At 42.2% G+C, this 22,945-nt stretch overlaps 1 protein-coding gene across 2 annotated transcripts; it reads left to right on the forward strand.

Moving 5' to 3' along the window:
• The first annotated feature begins 6,858 nt into the window (after positions 1 to 6,858).
• On the forward strand, positions 6,859 to 21,722 carry cnih2 (cornichon family AMPA receptor auxiliary protein 2). Of its 2 annotated transcripts, XM_053848010.1 has the most exons (7): positions 6,859 to 7,185; positions 7,515 to 7,813; positions 12,320 to 12,388; positions 14,920 to 14,967; positions 16,237 to 16,349; positions 16,426 to 16,569; positions 16,645 to 21,722. In XM_053848010.1, exons 2-7 carry the CDS (start codon positions 7,733 to 7,735, stop codon positions 16,670 to 16,672), a joined length of 483 nt encoding a protein of 160 aa, XP_053703985.1. In that variant the 5' UTR covers positions 6,859 to 7,185; positions 7,515 to 7,732; the 3' UTR covers positions 16,673 to 21,722. The 2 variants fall into 2 exon arrangements, with proteins under 2 accessions (XP_053703985.1, XP_053703984.1); XM_053848009.1 differs by having other exon boundaries at positions 6,859 to 7,813.
• Positions 21,723 to 22,945: the final 1,223 nt, after the last annotated feature.

Genomic DNA, 22,945 nt, shown 5'->3' on the forward strand with positions numbered 1-22,945 from the left:
CGGGCTGCTGCAGATATGTCTTTATGCACACACTTTAAAACTCATCTCAAATGGAAAATATAGATTCCACAGAGAATGTTCCCATTATTGTCACAGGTTTATATTTTTCCTTTTTTTATTAGAAATTGAATTTGTAAATGATGATATAAAGACTGCAGCTGCACAGGTCCCATGTTCACAGAGGGAACAAGCCGTGTTGTTTACACCAAATAAAATACTTTTATATGATTGTGATATCAGTGTGTTCAAGCCCTGACTTTATCATCAAATGCCAGACTATTTCACTAAAAAAAAAAAGGGAAAAAAAATCTACGGGCAGGAACAAGGAGGTGTCACCATGATAAGAGCCTCAAGGTCGTCTCAGTTGTAGTTCAGATTTTCTCAGACAGAGAGAAAGAACATGCAAAACATGTCACACGTGGCTGTCCTTCAAAAGGTTGAATACACAGCACGGTGTATTTGTTTGAGTACCTAGGTTGAAAACACATTTCGATTGACTGTAAGAACATTACAAATTCAGGATTGACAACTGAAGATTGTGAAGTTTTGTCATCATCAGATGCCGCTACATCTGTTCTGGTCAGAATCAACAAACTGAAAAGATTTCCCACGCGACTTCTGGGGTTTCTGCAACAACAGCTTCCTACAGAACCGAAATTCACAGGTCACATTTACCTAGGCTGCAATGTAGGATCATGATCTGAGTCCAATTTCCAAAGAGACTGTGAACCAATGAGCCACGAAAGACATCTGGACACTTAAAACTGTCGGGTTTAAAGTAACCCAAATAGGGTCAAAAGCTAACCCAGTGCTGAGTCCAAGAGGGACAGAGCCCATGTCAGGTTATTTATACCCAGCACATTGGTTGAGAATTTGATGCTCTGAAAATATTTTGACACAACTAAGGGGTAAAACTACTCATGCTGATAGTTTATAGTGAACAGGAAATATATAATAGAGCAGTGCCTACAAGTAAAAGACATCTAATCTAGTTGTACTGCCAACATTTTCAAAAATTCATTGATCTTCTAATGCTTTTTCCCCTATTCGGACAGTGGGAGGAAACCAGAGTAAACCAACACAATAACATCACAACATAGTAATTGTATATAAAGGACTATTAATGACTATTGGTGACAGAAATGCACTTCCAAACATTTTATTGGCCAGGAAACTGAGCATGCGTAAAAGCACAGTAAGTATTCGATGGTGTGTTGAAGCTCTGACAACTGTCAGTCTCTCTCGTGTCCCTCTGAGCTAAAATGAATGAATGGCTGTGGACAAAATGGCAGTCAGCGTCATCTGTCAAGCCAGATAGAAGCGTCCCAATCGTCTTAGTCAAAATAATTTGCTCAACCTTGGGTTAGGTAAGGGGTTAGGAACACAACCCAGCATTTTTTAGAGCGCACATCCTCCTCGGATTTTATGGTCCCAGTGCGATCTGCTGAAATGGATGCTTGGCCCTTGGAACCATTACCATACAGCTTTTGCACCAATGTCCTGTCAACGACAGTGATCTGTTAGCTGGTCACCAATACAGCTGGAAACTGTCCCTAGAGGACAATATGACTCTGATAATTGTTGACTCTTCAAGTGCCGAATCACTGACAGACACAAAAGTGCAGCTGTCCCGAGGGTCACGGACCCAAGCCAACAACAAAGCATTTGGACTAAATTAATATTTGGTAATCGGTTGTGAGCCTGCAGGCAGTAATGAGGGAGGATCCTCTAGACAGAGGAGTGGTATTATAAACTATCATGTTTAATAAAAGAGACTAGAATGAGACCTGCAGGACAGGCAGCAGTGCAGAGAGGAGCAGCAGAAGAAAGGCAGTCTTGTGCAGTGGAATCTATGCATCCATCCATCTAAACTATCACAAACAGCGACTGACTAGCAGGATAGTCATGAAACTGAAACTTTCAGAGACGAAAATGTTGTGTCTTCTCCTTGACACTAATGCGCATGTCATACTTTTCTAGAAATAGCCATTTTTTTCAGTGGAAAAATAAAAAGGTGACTGGTTTCAGCAGCAATTGTTTGCCAACAGGCAACAGCCAGCTCATAAATAATTCAACACAATTAGCTAAAACAAGAACGGTGATGCTGAACGATGAGCAGCTCTGTATGATAGATCAAGAATAATCTCCAGGAATATTGATATATTTTGCTATTGAGAAGTCATTCAGAGCCAACGGAGCAGGGCCGAAAGAGGTGCATTATGTTGACTGGTCGCCACAGCTGCAGTACAGTGGAAGAAGGCCTGCAGTCATCCACAGATCAGTGTCGACATGAGACAAGAGCGGTGGAACAGGTGGAGACGGATGGTGTCTGGAACAGCAAGAGTGAGAGGGAAGCTCTGTATGGTTCAGAGAGAGTAGCTCTGACACAATGATCGGAAGAAGAGTAGAAGAGGATGAGTCCAGGTTGAAGAAACAAGTATATCAGAGGTTTGGAGACAAAGTTAGGGAGGCCAGACTGAGATGGTTTGGACACACGGGGAGATCAGGAATACAAGAAATAGAAGTTCAGAGCAAAGGAAGGTGGGAAAGACAGCCATTGAGGTTCATGGATTTGATGGAGGACATGAAGAAGAGGGGTGATGATCAGGAAAGGTTAAGGTGATGCAGAAAGACAAAGAAGATGGAGTTCAGTGGAAAGGTGTACAGTCACTGAACAGTCAGTCGGTTTAGTCAATGCAGTTGCCATGGTGATAGACAGTGGCATGTAAGGAGATGATGGCGACATGGTCACAAGTCGTACCTTGTACCTGTACAAGCCGTTTTGTCATTTGTGTCACACGGTGCATTTCCACGGTCAATGACTGGGCCTTATTGTTGCTGGTACAGATGAATGTCAAACACACACTCACCCAGACATTGTATGTTGGTATTATTACTGGTGTGGTTTTGGACCGTGTGGTCACCTCCACCTGAACCCTGTTCACTAACATGCTGTAAACTAAAGGTACCATTTCCTCTTGGTGTCTCTGTCTGTGAATGATCTGCGCCCTCTCAATTCTTTAGTGTTGTTCTGCGTCTTCATATGATGAATGATGAATAATGATCATATTATTCTTACTAGAATTTAGAATGGACTCTAAATTACCTCACAAAAAAGAAAAATACCATCATTTTCCAGTGAGTCAAACCTCAGTGAGACACTAGTTACCTTGAAATCATACCTTTCAATTTGTTTAATCAATTTATACGAATATATTATTATTATTATTATTATTATTATTATTATTATGGAGTGTATTAAATGATCATATTAAACAACATAAAAATGATGAATGAACTGTATCAGAGGTGAAGAAAAATGCCACTGTCTCTACTATGTCTCCATCTTGTGGAGAATTTTGTTAAGGATTTTCACAGTTTGGACCATTGAAATTTTTGCAAGTCAGTACATCCAATGCAAATCCCTCTCCACACTTCTCTGCGGCTTTATTTAGTTCATCTCACAAGTCTTTCTATGCAAACTGGTTGATCATTTGTCAAGCAGAGGTCTCGACATTCTGACGGCACTGGCATCTTCTTTAACACTAATATTTACTTCTCAGGGGAGAACTAAGGGTTTTGTAGAGGAGAAGGGATTTTGCGGATAATCCATGAAGTTTTGCCATTTTTGAGAAATGAGCTCACTGTTTTACTACTAGCAAGGGAGATTTGAGAAATGTACAAAAGCGAAGAAAACTGTGAAGAGTCCTATAGTATTTCAACAAGAAATGTGCTGTAATATCTACCTCCACTAGTGGACAGTGTGGCACTAGAAATGAGAAAGATTTTTTCTTTTTTAGTCATTCGGCTCTTATTAAACATTTCTATGAAGAATTTTCCTTTTTCCTTTCCTTCTTCCCCTTTTTTTTTATACTAAACTGTTAAAGTGTCTGCCTTTTTTTTTTTTTTTAATACATATGTTGAATAAGCCGGTTGGATTCTAGGTCCTATCAGTCACAAATGCAAAATTCAATTCAAAAGTCAAAAGTCTAACCACCAAGAAGAGGTTAGGTGTTTAAATCGAGGCAAGTCCTGCAATAGAGTAATTGAGTAACAGAGCTAGATGGAGGAAAAAACACATCATCACAAAATATATTTCTATATAACATAATTCTCTTCTTTTTATTCCCTGGGGCAGGAGGAGGTGGGGGGGCATTCTGAGCAGGTAACAATAAAGATAGTATTCTCATTTAAGGTCCGCCATGGAGATAAATTAAGACACCTGAACTTTGCGATCTTCGCAGTCTCCTGTGACTCCAACATCTTGAGCAGCTGAAATTGCTGCCACAAATACAGTTTGACACAAATGGCATCACACGACCTAATTGGACTTTCGCTCAGCTTATTCCCGCTGGGTTCTGATTCATTGATCACATTCAGACTGCACAGCTGTGCCACAGTATAGCTTTCCAACAGTACAACTGAAGCTGCCCTCCTCCGCCAGACAGCATCTGTGCAGTGCTGCCTTCCATGTCTGTTATCTTACATGGACGGCAAGGAAGCTGAAACTCACAGCATCTGGAATCAATCTCCTACAGGTGACTTGAATAAACGCACACAACAAAGCTTTTCTATTCAAAACAAGGTAGACAGATCACATGTTTCATCAACACACGTGTCACATCTCTACATAGAATCTTCTTCAGAGGGAAAAAAAATAACCTTGTTGCTTACGACGGACTGTCAAAACTCTGTCATGCCAACACGGTTTTGCTGGAATGTGGGAAATCCCCAAATGCTTTATAGTTAACTAAAATAGCCCAGCAAACACACTGACCCAGATTTCTAAGAGTCATCGCCTCAAAGTCAAACCTTCCTTAAGATGCTAGAACTCCACACAAACATCTACAGGCGGCTCTAAACATGACCCTGACACATGACATGAAAAGTAACATTTGTTCAGGTGGAATTGTGCGGGATAATGTTGACTTTCTCATGAAGACAAAGGAAATTAATCTTAGCTTCTGCTATGCTACAGTCTGTGCAGTGTTATTACTCTGTAATAAAACAGGAGTCATCGTTCAATATTGACCCAAAGTTTGCCGCTGTTTGTAACATGCGTGTCCACCTAAGAGAATGTATCTTTGGTTTCATTGCAAATGGATTTTTCATTGAGTGCCTGCAGCTGGTCGGATAATAACTTGTTGTTTGGTTCCAGAAAAGACATTGGAGGCTGCAACCGGATCTAACGCTGCTCCAGTTCCTGTCTCCCACACCGCTCCGTCCATTCCATCTGGGTGCACTATGTGAGTGCTTGGCTTGGACAAACACAAACACAGAGCCGAAAATTTCAGTAGTAGGACCAATGGCCTGCCATTGTCTTCAGAACAATAACGGTAACAATGACTCTTCAACAGTTCAGATACCTTGCTCAACACTGAGAAGTGAACTGGCGTGTTTGCTTCTTATTTGACCACTTTGCTAGACTTATCAAGCGCAATGTGCTCCGTCGTCATGGTGACGCTTCAACGTAAAATGTTATTCTCTGTCTGCACACAGTGTTGAACATTGAAGTTAGCCAGGTATTTTATTCTCTTTCTAATTCTAATAATTCATTTGTTGTCTACTTTAATCCACTTTTGTTTTTGTTTTTTTTTAGAATGCATGTTTAAAATATAAAAGAAAAACTTTTTTGTGCTTTGTTTGCAAACCAAAACGTCAAAATACAGTCTACTTCGTCACAAAATGTTTTTCAAATTATTTCTGCAGTATTAAATAAATAAATAAAAGTGAAAACTGTAGCTGCATTTCATATTCAGTGTTTGTTCAGGCGTTTTATTCGGCTTCGTCCACACATTTCTGTACATCCTTGATATTATATTATTAACAGAATAGAGAAAATGCAGATCATTCACTTTCTATCATGTTTAATAGCATGATGCGAAAGGCTAACATTCTTAACTATTCTATTTTTGCCGACGGCCCCCAAATTCCCTGGACTGGCCCTAATTATTCCTTGCCATTTCTGGCATAACATCGATCCCTATGTGTAGATGTTATTCGCATTTTACTGTGAAAGAGCAGTGCAAACATGATCGACGATTCTCGCATGACAGAGAGCCATGCTCGGTGGAAAAGTGCGCCGCCCTCCTCCACCGTACCTCATGGAAATTCAGGATAACTCATACTTCAACTGTAAAAATGAAACCATCTGTAAAACACTACGCAGTATTTCTGGCAATAGAACAATCTATGCACAGTCTGTCACTTTCAAACCTTGAAAGCAGGTCAAACAATCACTGAAATTAAATTTATATGTGGATGACATCTAACACTCAGCCAAACTCAGGGTCAAATTCTCTATAAATTCTTGTCTGTTGTTTCTCTTTATCAATTCTACATTGTGTTCTAAATCATCTAAATGAGATCAAGGTGAAGAAATCCTGTCACTTCATGATACAGCCGCCTGGGCTACAGGTCAAAGACTTTTGAATCGTCCCTTTTCAAACACGTTCCTCACGATCTTCGGATAGCTCTCAGCTCAGCTCGACACATCCAGTCGCTGGTGCTGGAGATCAGTGGGGTCGAAGAAATGACACCCAGCAGATGAAAAGAGCACAGCGTGTGCTGACTGTGAGTATGGCTGTAAAGTGGATGGAAAAATGTCTGAAGTCACTAATGGCTCGACTGAAAGGATATTTGGTGGAGAGGCAGACAAAAGGCAAACATTTGTATCCTGCCCTGCCCCCTCGTAAATCATTGGGGAACAAGGCATTATGGAAATGCATGAATGTGAAAGTGAGAGAGGGGCAGGCAGGAGACGAGGGAAAGCAAATGAGAGAGAAGAGAGAGGGTGAGAGAGGGAGAAGCTACAATGCTATTGGTCGATGGTTAAGACATCAAGCGTGATAGAATTTTTTTCCCTCCCTGAGAAAGAGAAGGAGGTAGACGGCAACTGTAGACTCAGGAATCCAATTCAGGTCTGGTGTGTTCAGGAGAACAACAGAGAGGACCAAACAACTTTCAAAGGGATTATCTGACAGATCTCACTGTCAGTGCAGATGCAGCTCACCACCTAGATAGATGTTCTGCAGGTGGTTGCTCCTCACTCAAGCTTGCATGCTCATGGAGAAATCTGAGAGAAAAATGCTCGGCACACTTCTCTAACATGGTGTCGACCCAAATTGAACGAGACGAGGACAGAGCGGACTTTTCTTTGGCAGATGCATCTCCGAGCAGAGCCAGGTATATTCTTCTAAATACCAGTCATGATATCGGTCCGCGCTGCCTGAAACTGTTATCGTTTGTAACTCTCTGTTTATAATTACCACTGCCACTCTTCTTGTAATATACTTTAGGAGAGCTCATGTGGATGTGAGTTTTGCTCTCAAGTAGGTGAATGTGTAGAGTCATCTGAAAGCCATAGAGCGACTACTAAACCGCTTCAAGCCATGCTCCCTTTTGTGGTGCTTTGCTGTGCGTGAACACACATGTTGAGTTTGAAAGTCCAACTTAAAATAAAATATGAGGAGCAGGAGGAGACTGACATTCTACCTTGTGGACTCTGACTGAAGCACAAGGAGCAGAATCGGGCTTCCATAAATCCAACAAGAGGAGGTAGTGGACAAGAAAAAGTTGGCCAGGTAGGCCAGTCCAGAAACACCCTAGGGGGTCAGATAAAAGACAGCAACCTCCACTCAGCGGGGGGCAATCGCCAAAGAGAGGCAGAGAACAGGGGACATTCCCTTTCTCTCTCTCGACCCTACCCACCATCAGGCTGGCCGGCTCAGCCATGGCGTTCACCTTTGCGGCCTTCTGCTACATGCTCACCCTGGTTCTGTGTGCCGCCCTCATCTTCTTCGTCATTTGGCAGGTGGGTTTTCGCCGTCACACAAACACAACACCGCACATCAGTGCTCAGGTTCAAACACTGCATGAACAGCAAGCAACAGCAAACGCATCACACAAAGAAATATCTGACATCAAAGAAAAAAAAAACCACAAAGTGTAAAAGTATTTTGTGTCATCATTCATGGAGGCTACTGAGTCCAATAATAAATAAATGAGATGGTTCATTCACAACTAAGTAGTATCACTTATTATTATTATTATTATTATTATTATTATTATTATTAGTAGTAGTTGTAGTAGTAGTAGTAGTAGTAGTAGTAGTAGTGCAGTGTTGAAATGGCAGCATAACACAGAATACTTATGGTTCTGCTTTCACATCACCTGCTTTTTCTACAATGTCAGTCTTCCCTTCCTTATCTTTGTCCTCTTGACTGATAGCTGTCCAGATGTTGCTGTCCCATTTCAGGCAATGTATGTTGTGGAATGTCCACCAAAACACAAAAATGCAGTGACACGTTTGTGATATTTGCTGTTTGCTGTATTCCACCCAAAAATTCAGTCACAAAAGGAAAACTGTATACCATACTAGTAGTGATTGACAGATGAGGTGTCATGAAACAGTATTACAGGGTTGATGAAACAGTGTCCTAATTTTCAGAGGCCACTAGATGGCGCTCTTGGTTTAGAAAGGACGTATGGTTTTTGAGACTCAGTTGTTGAAGTCTAAACATTTTGCAGCAGACAGTGCAATATGGCAGCCTCTGAAAATCAGGACGCTGTATCATCAACCCTTCGACACTGTGTCATGAAACCTCATCTACCCATCACTGCATAGTAGTATTAGCAGCATCACAGCATCTTAACTTGGAACACAACTTATCGAAAGCTCTTTGCCGTTGAATACATCATGTGTTTTTCACAATTAGATATTTTCAAATACAAATCTGAAAGTGCATCAAATGTTTTTTTTTTCAACAAGTCAAAGGGCCATTCATTTGATAAGGCGACATGCTGTGCTACAGCCCTCGAAACAACTGCAAAAATATCAAGAGCCATACCTGTTAAACATCAGTTTAAATGGAAAAAAAGATCTGCAACTAAATGTTTGAAGGGAAACATGGTAAGAACATTAAACAAGCTCACAAGATTAATCTAAACTGCCAACTACTCTATATATTGACAGTAATACATTTCCTCTTCTGGATTTTTATTGTTTTTCAGCCACTTCATGAGAGCAATGTTTTTTAAACTTGACCAGGTGGCAACAATAAGCACCCTGGTGATCTTCTCTGTAACTGACCGAAACATGGTTTTGAGTCAGACTCGCACAAATATGAAACAACAATCCCAAACTCGCCTTCTCACCAAAATAAAATTGTTTTCCTACTCAATTGCCCAGTTGCTACAGTTGGGTCTTTCTGACAGGACATTATCAGAAGACCCTAACCAAATATTTGGACCTGCCAAATCTACCTTACAGCAGAACAATGGACGCTTTCTGGAGTGGTACTCTCCTCTCAACTGTTTTAATATCCGATCACTCTTTGGTGAAAATTGAGTTTGCCAGAGAACAATACACAGGAAAGAATGTGTCTGTTCCGCCTGTTCAAGATGTAAGCTGCAGAACACTTGTACTGTTTTGTACTGTACTGGGAGCTGCCTTTTAGTTCATAAAAGAAGAGAATCCCAACGTACAACCTCTGAGTCAGGGGGTGTTCAGCAAGCCACACATGCTCATGACCCAAGGCAACTCCTGAGAGGATGAGAGTCCAATCCAATGATGGGAAATCGGTCCTCAAATGGCTTGAGTAGTGGAGGTTTTTGTTCCAGCCAGTCAAGCATACACAGTTTCAACCTAGGTGAAGCAAGCAACACCAGACAACCAACTGATAAGAGTGTTCACAGAGCTAGTTGAGTGTGTGCTAGTTGAGTTAGGCGGCGCCACCCTTTGCCCACCAACCCCACACGCACATACCAGTCTTAGCAGTCTATTTCTTACAACAGCTGTCATGAATCTGGGGGTTGGACTTCCCAAGCCTTTGGCCTCGACTGGTGCAAAACACCACACAACCTCACTGGTTTGTGAATCCTGCAGGAGGTGAGCCCTTGAGAGGGTGGATGCACATTACTCTTTCCCTCAGGAATGCAACACCCAAGCTAAATCCCCTGCACTGATGTCAAGGTGAAAGAAAATGATAATAATAATGACGACAGTATGCAAGGGACTATGACAATGGTGATGACTTCACACTTTTCATCTTTCAAAGGGGCAAATTTGATTAATTTTGCAACGGTAAGAATGGAATTTGGGGTGTTTATTCACAGTTTAGAGAGGAGAAAATGGGAATGAAAGTGAACATGTAGAAATTGGTGTGAAGAAATATGCTCAGGCAGTAGTATTATTCGACCTTCTATTCACATTTTGATGGGCGGGAATGACATGACATCATATCTGTGTGTGGAACAGAAGGGGAGTCTCTTGAATGAGTCTCTTGCATGAGTTCAGAAACATGCTCAATAATAGCAGATAAACAAAAACACAGGTTTATTATTTTTCTCAATACTAATAAAACCCGATCCAAGTAGATGCTAACACAGCTGCTCAGTATCGCCCCTCTGAGGTTGCTGGATTAACTTGGCCGAGGGTCACACTGGGGTGTAGAGCTCAGTTGGACCTTGGTCATTGAATCCTGCAGCGTTTTCTTCTGTTGAATCAAAGCTGAGCTCTGTGATGACACAGGCTCTCTTCTATCACTGAAACAATTTAGCCCCAAAGCGTTTCTGACAGAAGGTGTTCTTGCACATTGCAGTTTTACCACTCTAGTGACAGGTGACTTTGTTATTGGACAAAAACTGCTTGGTGTATTGACTAAATAATACGATTTATAAAGACACAAACACCTCCCTCGGCAGTATGGAAAACTCTCTCTTTTGCCTCTGTTTTTTGCGCCAAAAATGTGCCAGAACTTTGATGCTTGTGCATCCTGTTTTTCATTTGGAATCGACATAGATTTCACCGGCGACTGATGCACTCATCTGGTTACACAATGAGAGGCTCAGCAAACACAGAGGCTTTTATCTCTCACCTCTAACCTTCCAACCATGCAGGTAGCGCTGATGTGATACTGAAAATACATCATTACGAAGATGAGACTTGAAGTGACTAACAGCGCTGTTGACGAAGCGGGTGAGACTCCATATGAGTCAGGCGGCGTGTCTGCGTGAAGCACGCAGCAAATGACCATGTGTCTGCTTCGCCACTCCAACATGTGAAGGCTTAAGCAACTCTGATTTGGCTCCCTTCCTTCCCTTAGTCTGCTTATGGGTAGAGAACCCCACTTCACTGGGTCCCCGACCAATCACATGGTCTTCTTCACTGCCATAGTAACCATGGAGCCCAATGATGGGTGCCCTGTGTTGCTATGGAAACTGTATCTGTTTATAAGAGTGTGAAAGATGGGGGAGCCATATCGCCTCACATCGGGAAAATACCACTGTGACAAGAGATGTTTCCAAGCCGTCAATCATTCATGACACATTGTCACAGAAAGATGCCTTTTTGCTATGATTCTCTCTGAGTCATGGAATTGAAGGATGGATGTTTCTAATGACAGGACCCTTCGTCCCAGGGTTATAGCTGCCTAATTTGATTTATATATATATATATAGTCATGGAGGAGGCATAAATCTCCCACATTCCTGTTGAAATGTATTAAGTGAAGGGTAGTTTATTAGTTATTGGGCTGCATGGGTTTCCTCAGGAATTTCTATCCAGGCCAGAAGAACATGAGTTTTCTCCTCTGGTCTACAGCTCCGATCATTTGTTATGAATAATAATTCTGAGCTGTGTCTAAAATCGATGACACTGCCAGTAAAGTTATTTTTGTTTTTGCATCAGGGCTGTTTGTTTTTCTTTTTCGTACCATGAGCTCAATATTTTTTCTTATTCCAGTAGAGTCTTGTATGCATTTGGCAATACCTGTGCAATTTCAAAGACATTGTAAATGCTGGTCTCTAAACCAAAATGTCACCACAATCGTGTGCACGTGAAACATAAAGACAAATTACAGATCATAACAACTAAAGAATTGTAGTGTGTTTATGGTTGAATCTGGACACACTGTTTTGAATGGAAAGCTATTTTAGAAGTTTTGATGAGATTCCTGCTGTCGAACTTTTACTGAGAGGGGTGCCATATTTGCTATGACACGACAAGGGGGCACAGGCAGTGTCCCAAAAATGTCGAAATTTACTTAACTCTTTGAAACTGTCGCTCATCCTGCTGTTCCCACATGTTTTCGATTTATGAATCTCAAGATATGACGGATGAAATGAGAATCAAAAGCTACTTGACAAAAGTCCCGTCAATAAAAAGGTGCTTTTCTACCTCCATTTGTTGAGCTCATGTTAAAAGTAAGTGGCATCAAGGTCATCTACCATAAACACGCTGCATACATTATCATAGAGCACTGATATATCATTGATTTAATGAACTTTTGAATCAATGTGTGTTTTTATTTTTTTGCAGATCATTGCATTCGATGAGCTCCGGACAGATTTCAAGAACCCCATCGATCAGAGCAATCCCACCAGAGCGGTAAGAACGAGCTCCTCTCACCTCTAAATCTCTGGGCAACCAGGAAATCGCTACATGTGAACAAAGACACAAGGCTGAAGAGATTTGAAATCTTGCTGAGTGAGGCATATGTCAACAAATGTCATTTTACGTCACATGTTTTTGAATGAACACAGCTGTTTTTGGAATCCCATCTAATCTAATCTAGACTATTGTGTTTTTCCCCTCTAACTGTGTGACAGAGTCTTGGTGTCATGGTGTTAGCACAGCGATAATGCCGCTCAGCAGTGATGGGTTGATGAGGCTTCAGTGAAACAGCGTCCTAATATTTAGAGCTCAGTAGGTGGCGCTCTTGGTATAAAAATAATGTGAGGTTTCACTGAAATAGTTGTCCAAAAGGGAAATATTATGCCGCACTGTGTGCCATCTAGTGGCCTCTGAAAACAAGGACACTGTTTCATGAAGCATCATTGAGACATCACTACTACTGCTCAGCATTTTCAAAAACTAGCCCTGTGACTGAGAGTTTACATATATCCCCATCATTGTAGTGATACTGTAAATGAACATCAAACAGTTCTCCAGAGTAGCCAGTGAATTTTTTTTGCTTGGTCACCTCAATCCCAGACAGAGAGTACAATCATAACTCAGAGAGGAGATAAAACACCTTCATCTAACCTCGGCTGTTGGACATGCTTGCCAACTCTCCAAGAGAATTCTTTCTAGAGTCCAAAACCAGTGAATCAGGGTTCATCTTTCTTTTGTCCATGGCACTGTTGCGACAACCTTTATCGATGAAAGGCCTTTTGAATGTCTTTACAGCCAGCGTGTGCTTCATTCTACCAGGAGATGACTTCGCTACAAGCTCTCATCTGACTGTCCCTGCCACTATAGCCATGTCATGTTTACCTCAGCTCATTTATATGCAGGCTTCACTCCAGACATCTCAGCCACTCATTCCAGTTAACTCAAGTAGTTGATGCAAATCGCTGGAGTGAGAACACGACCTGAGCTCTGATCATCTGATAGTCTCTTCGCAGCACATGTACAGTAAATAGTGGTCAAAACACTGCTGTGATTAATGAGCGGCAGCAGCAAATGTCCTTGCAAGCATGTGAACCTGCATCTGAACTCTGAAGGAAGAGTGGCAAGTTGTGGGAGAGGAAACTGTGAAAACAGACCGTGGGAGTGTGGAGGCCTGCCAGCTCCAGGGGGTGGATGCTCTCACTGAAACACCTGCGAAATAGAACGCAGCTCCAATACAGTAGAGCTGAAATAAAAACAGCTGAGTGGTGGGGAGACTATAAGCGCAAGTGTGCTTAACGTATAGGCTGCATAGGCAGCAGGGACTTGCTGTTTTTGTGACTATAGGAGTTGCTCTTTTTCTAAGAGGTCATCTCAAGCCGTCCTATCTAAAGGAGAGTCTCTTCTTGGCCTCACAGCTTACATCACATTTCTGTCAGAACACAGTGGAGCTTTGCCTCAGAGGAGCAATGCAGAAGTGTAGCAGCTCATGGGTCAGAAGGTGGTAGGTACACCAGGCGTTCAAAAGACTTCAGAAGTCTGAGTGACTGGTCTGTCCTCATGTGATGCTGGGATAATAGTGGAACACTTGAAGCAGGAGGAGACTTCACAAAGCTCAGCTACGGTGGCCTCAGGAGAACATAAGGCAACTCTCGTGGTGCTACACCACACTGCTCATATGGCACAAGTACAGGATGATTGTAAAACTACTGGCCAGCAGAACTAGCTTCCCCAACTATAAATACGCAATGCAAAAATCTGGAATTATTCTGGCTTTGGTTTTACAGAGTGAGAGGGATTTTTCATATTCAAGTTGAATAACATTTGTAGTTAAGCTTGTTCCATATGATGTTATGTGTTGAAACAGATATATCTTGAGCCACAGGGACAGAATGTAATGGGACAAAAAAATCCAAACATTAGTCTTGACACTAATGTTTGGATTTTTTTTGTCCCATTACATTTCAATCTTGGCGTCAGGGCTGTCAAACTCAATTGCACAAGGGTCAAGGACTTTAAGTTGAGGGTCAAACCAAATATATGTTCATAGAACGGCAACGACAACTGTAATATTACCTGTAACATATTCGCTGTAACATTACGGAACACCAGTCTCCCTTTTAAATCTTAAATCTTTTAGCACAATTCTGCCCCTCTACAGAATGTCTGAGCTCACTGTAGGGAGAACAAGATGGCAGGAATACCAGCAGAAGTGTTTCAAATATGAAACCAAAAATCTCTATTCACACTCAAAAGGCATCAAAACTTGACACGTGTCATAGATAAAAGGAAGCATGGAGGCCAGGTTTAGCCCCAAGAGTGGAGGAACTCTCAGACGTTATCCACAAAGTTCAAATACCAAAAAGTACACCCAAAAAGACAAGTCCAGCGTTAAAACTATGCTGGAGGCTGGCCATGAGGGCAAGTGGGGTTCACAAAATTGGGGATGAGGAAGAAAGGGAAGTAGCTCTACAAGTCTCAAAGTCAACATTTGGATTGATTTGTCTTTCTCTGTCTTTTTGTCCCAGAGAGAAAGGATTCTCAACATTGAGCGAATCTGCAACCTTCTCCGCAGAGTGAGTAACAGAACTGCACCACATGCTGCCACTGCTCCTGGATACTTCACTTGTCTTTGTCAGTCAGTCAGTGCTATCGACAATGATCAGATAATATGTCCCGATGAACCTATTTTCTCAAAGTAGTGGAGTCCTTTAGTGGAATCTTCTTAACTCATGTAATGATTTACCCAGTCGACCCCAAGGTCCCCCCGTCAACACATGTATATTTTTGTCTTTCACTGCCATGGTACTTTTTTACTTTATATGATGGTCAACTAGACACATTTAGAGACATTGCTAGCACCATCATGTAGCGATACAACCACATTACAGCCATTTCAGTAAGAAAAAAGACTGCAACAACAATGAAAACAGTTTTGAGAAGAAAGTTTCCAGCTTCATGTGACATGGAAACTATAATACAATTGTTTTGTCAGCATTGTAAATAATGGCTGTCCACTAACAAGGTTCTTCTTTGCAAAAACAACTTTACTCCTAAGTGATTCCTATCCCTTCTGAAAAGTGAAACTATAGATAAGCTCAGGTTTTAAGAGGTGAATCGGGGCCCTTTGATCGTGTGCTCCTTCACGGTGGTTCAAGTGGTCTGCAGCATCAGACTCAATCGTGCTGGGGCCACACACATCAAAATCCATATCCATTCAATGGTATTTATTAAGAGTTGTTTTGATAGAACCTGATATCAACGCCCCTTACTCTTCATTTCCTCCGTAACTGCATCTGTTTTTAGGAACTTTCCAGAACAATTGTTGACATTTATAATCCTCACTTGCTGACCTGCCAAACGGCAAAGCTTGAACATGACATTGTTGAATTTGTCCCCGATCGAGTTCGACATGCAGAGTGGAAATCTCACTAGCTATATAGTGTTGCCTCCAATGTGCTAGAAGAAGGGAGAATTGAACTGGTGTGGCTGAGAGGCTTGTTTCATATCCAAAGATAGCAGATGAATTCTACACACATCATCCAAGAACGACTCCATTTGGCTCATTCACGGGCGACAAAGGTGTTTAAATGTTCGATTCTTTGTCCTGTCAGTGAGTGTGAAGAATAAGTTGCCAATCAGCAACTTTCGCCAGCTCGCAACTTCCTGAAATCACTGTGCACTTGTCACAGCAGTGAGTCATCACCACATTCGGTGTGAAAGTGTATGCAGCGTGATTTTTCTTTCATGTTCTGCCGAACGAATTCAGTGAGAATTTGTAAGTGTGTGGGGACGGGGTTGTGTCAGCTGACTTCTTGTGTGTGTGTGTGTGTGTCCTGGATTAGCTGGTGGTCCCGGAGTACTCCATCCATGGACTCTTCTGTCTGATGTTCATGTGTGCTGGAGAGTGGGTCACGCTTGGTCTCAATATCCCTTTGCTCTTCTACCATCTGTGGAGGTACTGATGCCGTCTCCCACAGCAGATGCATCATGAGTCTGTCTGGTCTGACTCCTCTTCTTGACGCGTCGCTCAGGTTTTTCCACCGGCCAGCTGATGGGTCAGAGGTCATGTATGATCCTGTCAGTGTGATGAATGCAGACATTCTAAACTATTGCCAAAAGGAGTCCTGGTGTAAACTTGGATTTTACCTGCTGTCTTTCTTCTACTATCTCTACAGGTGAGCTGCATTCAAATCCTACTTTCTTCAGTCTTTCTTTAATCCAATACTGTCACACATTTTGTTTCTCTGTAGTATGGTGTATGCCTTGGTGAGCTTCTAACACAGCAGGAGGAAAGGCTCACAGAAGAAGACATCAGCTCTCCCTGCCTCCTTGTATCCATCCCATCACTGGCTTGTATTCACAGCAGTCGGAACCAACAAGACCAATGTGAGCGATGATGTGAATGTAAAGGTGTTTGGTCACTGCTCCGTCTCAGTCATCGAGGGTCTAAAATCTGAGACACCGAAGTTCTTTGTGTTGCCTTTAATCCATGATATTATTTATGAATATCTCTGAAGGGCTGGACTCACCCATCGCTGCTCTTATTGATCCAGTCTGGCCACTCACTGTGAATCTCCAAACACTTTTGGGGCAGGAAAAACTGAGTTGAATAGAAATCTGTTGAATTTGTATTCTAACAATAAAGTGTTATTATAGCATGCTCTTTAGAGAGCGTGACAAATGTTTCGCACACCAATACGAGCACTTATGCCACAGATCGCATGTATAAATGGGCTAACAAAGTGGCCTGGATAGATGTCCCACCTTTCATCAAGCTAAAGTCATTGACTGAGGGTTCTCCACACTGGTTCAATGACAGGATGAGGAATTAATTCATGCACACCGTCTTTGGTCAGGCAGCTGTGTCGTACATGGATTACATGGTAAAAGTACACGCCATGCTCAGTCTTGCCTCCTGAATAAAGTGGATGCTGTTGAAAGCACCGGTGGACACGATCCTTGCTGTGCTTTCAGCTGCAGCCAGGTGGGAGGGAGATGTTTTTGAGTAGGCTGATAAGAGCATCTTTCAAACTGACGGTGCGTGCCTCCAGAAAAACTACCGCCTTACCTTCTCGCCGCAGTTTGACTGTTCCAACAAGAGGCTAAAATCAACTGAGAAGCACTCAAAGCTGATCCATGAATTGACAGCGGCGGGTCATGTGAGCTTTTCCCATCTTCAGTTAGTTCGGCCTTGTTGAACTTTCAGTTTCAGGCAGTTACAAACCCTTACTAAAATGTAATTGAATCAGTTGAATATTATTTCTATGCGTTTCCTCCTCTCTGTACTTGGCACCAAAACAATTTATCTTCAAGATACAATGTAAATTAAAATGCTACGTGATTTTTAGCAAGCAACAAACAACTGTCCACCAGTCACGTGGCGGCAGATGGCAGTTGTCGCTGAGCCAGAATCAATCTGGAAGTAAGGGACAACCCTGACATCCATCAGTCACAGTCTGCTCACTCGACCGCCTGAGATGGTTCGGCCCAAAATTGATTTTCCACGTCTTTGGGGACTGTATCGAAGCTCACTCACATCATCTTTGCCCAACCAAAAGCCAAGCCGGAAGGCATTTGCAGGGGCAAACAGGGAGTGCGTCCCTTTTCTTCCCTCTGACTTCTGCGCTCCATGTTGGTGATCTGTGGGCATTTAAAAACGTCTGTAGTTATAAGGACCTATCTGTGCTACTTTCATGCTTGAAAATACAACACATGAAGTCTGAAAAGCAATGTGCCAAAAATATGTAACTCAGATGAATGGAAGACATATTCTGTGTTAAACAATAGTCTTTTTTTCTTTTTTAACCAAACTATGTACTTCGTAACATTATTCCTGTTTCCAAGTGATGTTCATCAGCTTTTTTACACACATTCAGTGAGGCATATTTATTCTATTGGAGTCAATGACTTTGTGTAGAAAAGCAATTCAAGTCACACAAGCAATGTGGAAGGTTTTTCCTGTGGTAAACTATCAGAACCCACAGGCTTGGCTTCTCACCGAGGTCTCTGTGTTCACTAGTTTGATCCATTTGTGGTAAATAATTATTATCGGCAATGGAAGGAAAATGTTAGTTTAGTTTAGTTAGTTTTAATGAATGCTCTTGTTACATAACGCTTCGGAACAAACTGCAGCCTTTTGAAGTGCATCACAGACAAGTAGGTCGCTGTATAGTCATATAAACTGTGGCGCCATCAACTCTGTACTGATGGATATTTTTTGATACGACAGGGAATTTTATTTTCGCTAGTTGTTTAAAGAAGTAAGCATCCATTCATCCGTTTTCTTTCACCCCACACACCAGCTATCATTGACCCGCTCGACAGATTTTTAAACATCAGTGGAGATTTATTTGAAAAGTCTTGAATAAAATAAAGTCCATATTCATTCACGCTATCTTTTTTTTTTTTATCTGGTCATGTTGCCTGTGAGGGTCACATTGATACTCACCACCCAGTTTGGATCTGAAATGATCTCTCGAGAATTGACTCATAGATGTTGAAAAATTAAGCATATAAAATAAGTTATACATGGAATATTTTGAATCCGGTTACATACATCCGGTTACATTGCTTTTGAATTATAAACACCCAGTTTGTGCTAATGTAGCTAAGCTACCAATCACACGCGTTAATAATCCTGCATCCTTCATCATCACTCCTTTCCCAGTGGTGGACAGTGGGATCTATAGAAACCTCGGGATCAACCATTTCCGGACCTCTGCATATGGACTGTTATTCATACAGACTGCTATTTAAAAAGGGATCACGTTTCATCAACCCAGAACACACGAATCTCTCTGCATATTGTGTTCTTGGTAGGGATGTCCCGATATCACTTTTTTGCTGAGCGAGTACGAGTACTGACATTTGACTACTTGCAGATATTGAATACTGAGTAGTACTTAATAATACTAATTTAAATACCGTAATTTCGAGACTATAGAGCGCACCGGAATATTAGCCACACCCACTATCTTGTTCATACGTAAGCCGCACCGGTCTATAAGCCGCAGGTTCAGTGGTGCTGTCTGCACTGTAGACAGGTCAGTGGTGCACTCAGCATCAAAACTAGTTTTGAAAACAGGGTCCAGCATCCAGAGTGAGGAAATAGCGGAAACAAGCTGTGTAAATACGGAGTGTCTTGATTTTTCCACGCTGCTCTCACTATAGACAAGGTGCAGCTCTCCAGCCGGGATCAAGTCAGTGGTCAAAACCCGACTTGCTTGTGTTCATGTCGGACTTTTGAGCCGAAAGCGCTTCATCTTGAGACAGCGTCTCACATCTTTTATTCGCATTAAATAACTCAAAATGCGCTGTTTTCGCCCGCATGCCCAAAGTTCCGACAGCACTGCCGGTATCAGCGGCTGCTTCTCGATACCCGACCTTTAGGAGATCGGCTCTGCTGCCGGAGCTGTGGACATATGGGTGAAAACAGCGCATTTTGAGTGCTTTATGGGTAAATCCAATTTCATAGATTTCATTGCTTCTGAGTTCATCTGATTTCAGCCTGTAAAAATCCATATATCAGCCGCGCAGTTGTACAAGCCTCAGGGTTCAGACCGCGGCTTATAGTCCGGAAATTACGGCAATAATAAAAGAATGAACGAACATGACACAACTGCCACTTTAACATTTCAAGTTTAGCCTGGGTAGTCTGTGCATGTGCTGCAGTACAATATAGAAGATCCTGGTACTGCCAACTGGTTTATGTACACAGTGTTCCCTCGCTTATCAGAGGGGTGATGTTCCGGGAACACGCGCGACAGTTGAAGCGCCATAGTGAAGAGAAGTATTGTAGAAGCAGCCTAATGAAATCTCAGGATAGCGCGGGTTTGTGCAGATCATCAGATCAAATCAGAGTCTCTGTAACTACTAATGTCATTATCGAAGGCTTAAAACTACAATCATGACAAAATCCTCGAGTGTCAGAGCCATTTCTCTTGCAGCAGCTGATCAAAGTCTCATCGGTGCAGATGCATGGGTGGGTGAACTGTTGAGTTTCTCCTGCTAAAAGTACAATTCAAACTACGATCATGAGCTGTTTTGTCACACAGCATGGAGTCGCAGTCCATGTTGTTAGAGTTTTATTGTGACAATTTCCAAGGTTCACGTCAGTTTTCACGACTTATTTCGTGTCTGAATAAACCTCAGCGGCACGGAGCTCCGTAAAAAATAGAACGGTCTGCGGACCTCTGCCCGGCGACAGTCATCGGTGCGCATCGGGGAGTATTTACCTACCTACCTGCGATGGGTAAAAACCTGCAATGCACTGAATCTTCAGAATATAGCGAGATAACACTGCAGTAGTAGGTATTCAGGGCTGTCATGAGTGAGTATTGGACCAGTACAAGTACGAAGAACGAGCAAAATAGCCAAGTATTGGTGCGAGTGCCAATACTGGAATCGATATCGGGACATCCCTAGTTCTTGGAGAGTATGGGGCTGATTTACTAAGATCCCAGTTTGTACTCTTTTATATCCTACTGCACACGTATCTCAGAACTGCTTGTGTGGAACATGTGCACAATGTTGGGGATGTGACTGTTTCAATTGGTTAGGTGACACGTGGAAAATGATACAGGACTTGATTTAAGCCACAACAGCATTTAGAACCTGGGACAGCGCTCTTGAAAAATACGCAACAGCACTTTTACTTTTAAATGTCAAGCAAAGTTGTTATTAGGCTTGATGGATCAGATTATTTATGATGAATAAATTAGTTTTTTCCAGAAAGTGAGTGTTCACTGCAGCCGGCGAAGGCACGCTCACTTGAAAAAGAAGTTATTCTGCACTTTCTGACTTCGCTCCTGTTTAAATACACGCATAACTTTAGCAGATCAGCCCCTGCACCTGTACATCAGCCTTCTGTTGAGAAGGCGGAATCATTGATGTGTCACTTTGGTCTCACTGGTGGAGTCTGGGAGGAAACAGCAATATTTACTTGAATAGTTTGTCAGTGTTCTTTAATTGTGTGAAGCTGGCGGCAGGAAATACAACAGGCTGTTCATGCTGTGCCAAATGAAAGAAGTTCCCATCCCAGGACTCACAACTCCACCAACAATGCGAGAGTGTGCAGATCGGACAATCATTCTCCGAGTGAGGAGATGGAGGCAAAACCAAGACTCCCTGATGAATGTCACTGTATAGATGCTCAGAACAAAGCATTTTAGATAGACATGTATTCAGTGAATCTATTTGGATCTGTCTTTTTTTATATTTAGGATAACTGTAAACTATTGTTCTGTTCGGTGGATTACTTTTTATTGACTACATAATTATGAGCACTTCATAACCAACTTGTGTATTCCAATAAAACATTATCGCATCATTGGTTTCTTCTTGTTTTCATTGCATTGTTTCAGCGATGAACATTATCTGGTTGCAGCTTGAGTGAAGGATGATGGTGAAATAAATATACAGCAAATGCCTCGATCACAGACTCTCTTTTAGTGTACTGGAAACTGGCCTTCACTAGTCTACTCAGTGGAGAACATGATGTCTCTGGAGGTCAACTGAAAGAAGCATTGGAGCTTTTGCAATTGCTTTTCTTATTGGCATTTCAATGTTATGAGGACATATGTATTTCCATGATCGCGTTGCCAGAGCTACTACACTGTTTTGGTATTTGATCCTCAAAACTACGTGGGCATGCCGAAGACTCTTCCAGAAAAGGGCTGTCGTGCAGGTAAAGTGGTGCATCTAGTTTGAAGTGTGCTGTGGCAATGAGAACGTGGTTGAACATGGCGAAAGTGTGATGCGATACATGCAAGCAGTAACAACATGGAGGGACCCCAGGCACCAGTCCTGGCTAGGGATGGTTTGTTGTGGCACCCCTGGACTGGCTCAAGTTCAGTCCGCGTTTAGCTTTGGTCTTAAATGAAATGGTGTTAAGGTAGGATGTTGAGACCAATACTTATATCCCACTGATGCTTGGAGCGATGATTTTAAACACAGTCCAATGCCCCGGTCACATGCATGAATAACCTCTGCTTTCTATGGAACGACATGGCATGACATCAACCAACACATTGTCTTTCCCAAAGTGTGAAGTAGCCGTCCACACTGAAGGCTGATGTATTAGGCGTTCAGTTGGTGGCCGGTGGCATATCCTCACGCCATGGACAGCACATCACACAAAAGAAAGACTGGCGTTGGGGGTGGTGTTTTTCGAAGTCTGTAATGACAACCCATGTGGAAACATGCAACGCTGACTTTAGTGTAGGACACAGAAGTCCACTTGAAAATATTTGCTATTCCATGCTCCGGTTGCGAAAACTTGTTGTAGCATTATGTGCTGTGGGGTGACCGCACATTCACTTCCATGTTCAGCCAGTTTGACACGTGCTGAAAGCAGATTGCTTTATAAGACATTCTGCAAAAAGGACAAGATTGATGAGCAATACTTGACCTTTCCGGACACATGAAAAGTGACTTTTGCATAATTTGATTTGCAATGGCTGCGGTGATGGAACTCAGAACCAGCTTTGGAATCCCCCAGTTAGTCTGAAGAAAACCTGTGTGTGTCTGGATCTGTGCGAGCCAGAATCTGTT

Source organism: Synchiropus splendidus, chromosome 17, assembly GCF_027744825.2.
Source record: "Synchiropus splendidus isolate RoL2022-P1 chromosome 17, RoL_Sspl_1.0, whole genome shotgun sequence".
NCBI classification, from domain to species: Eukaryota; Metazoa; Chordata; class Actinopteri; order Syngnathiformes; family Callionymidae; genus Synchiropus; species Synchiropus splendidus.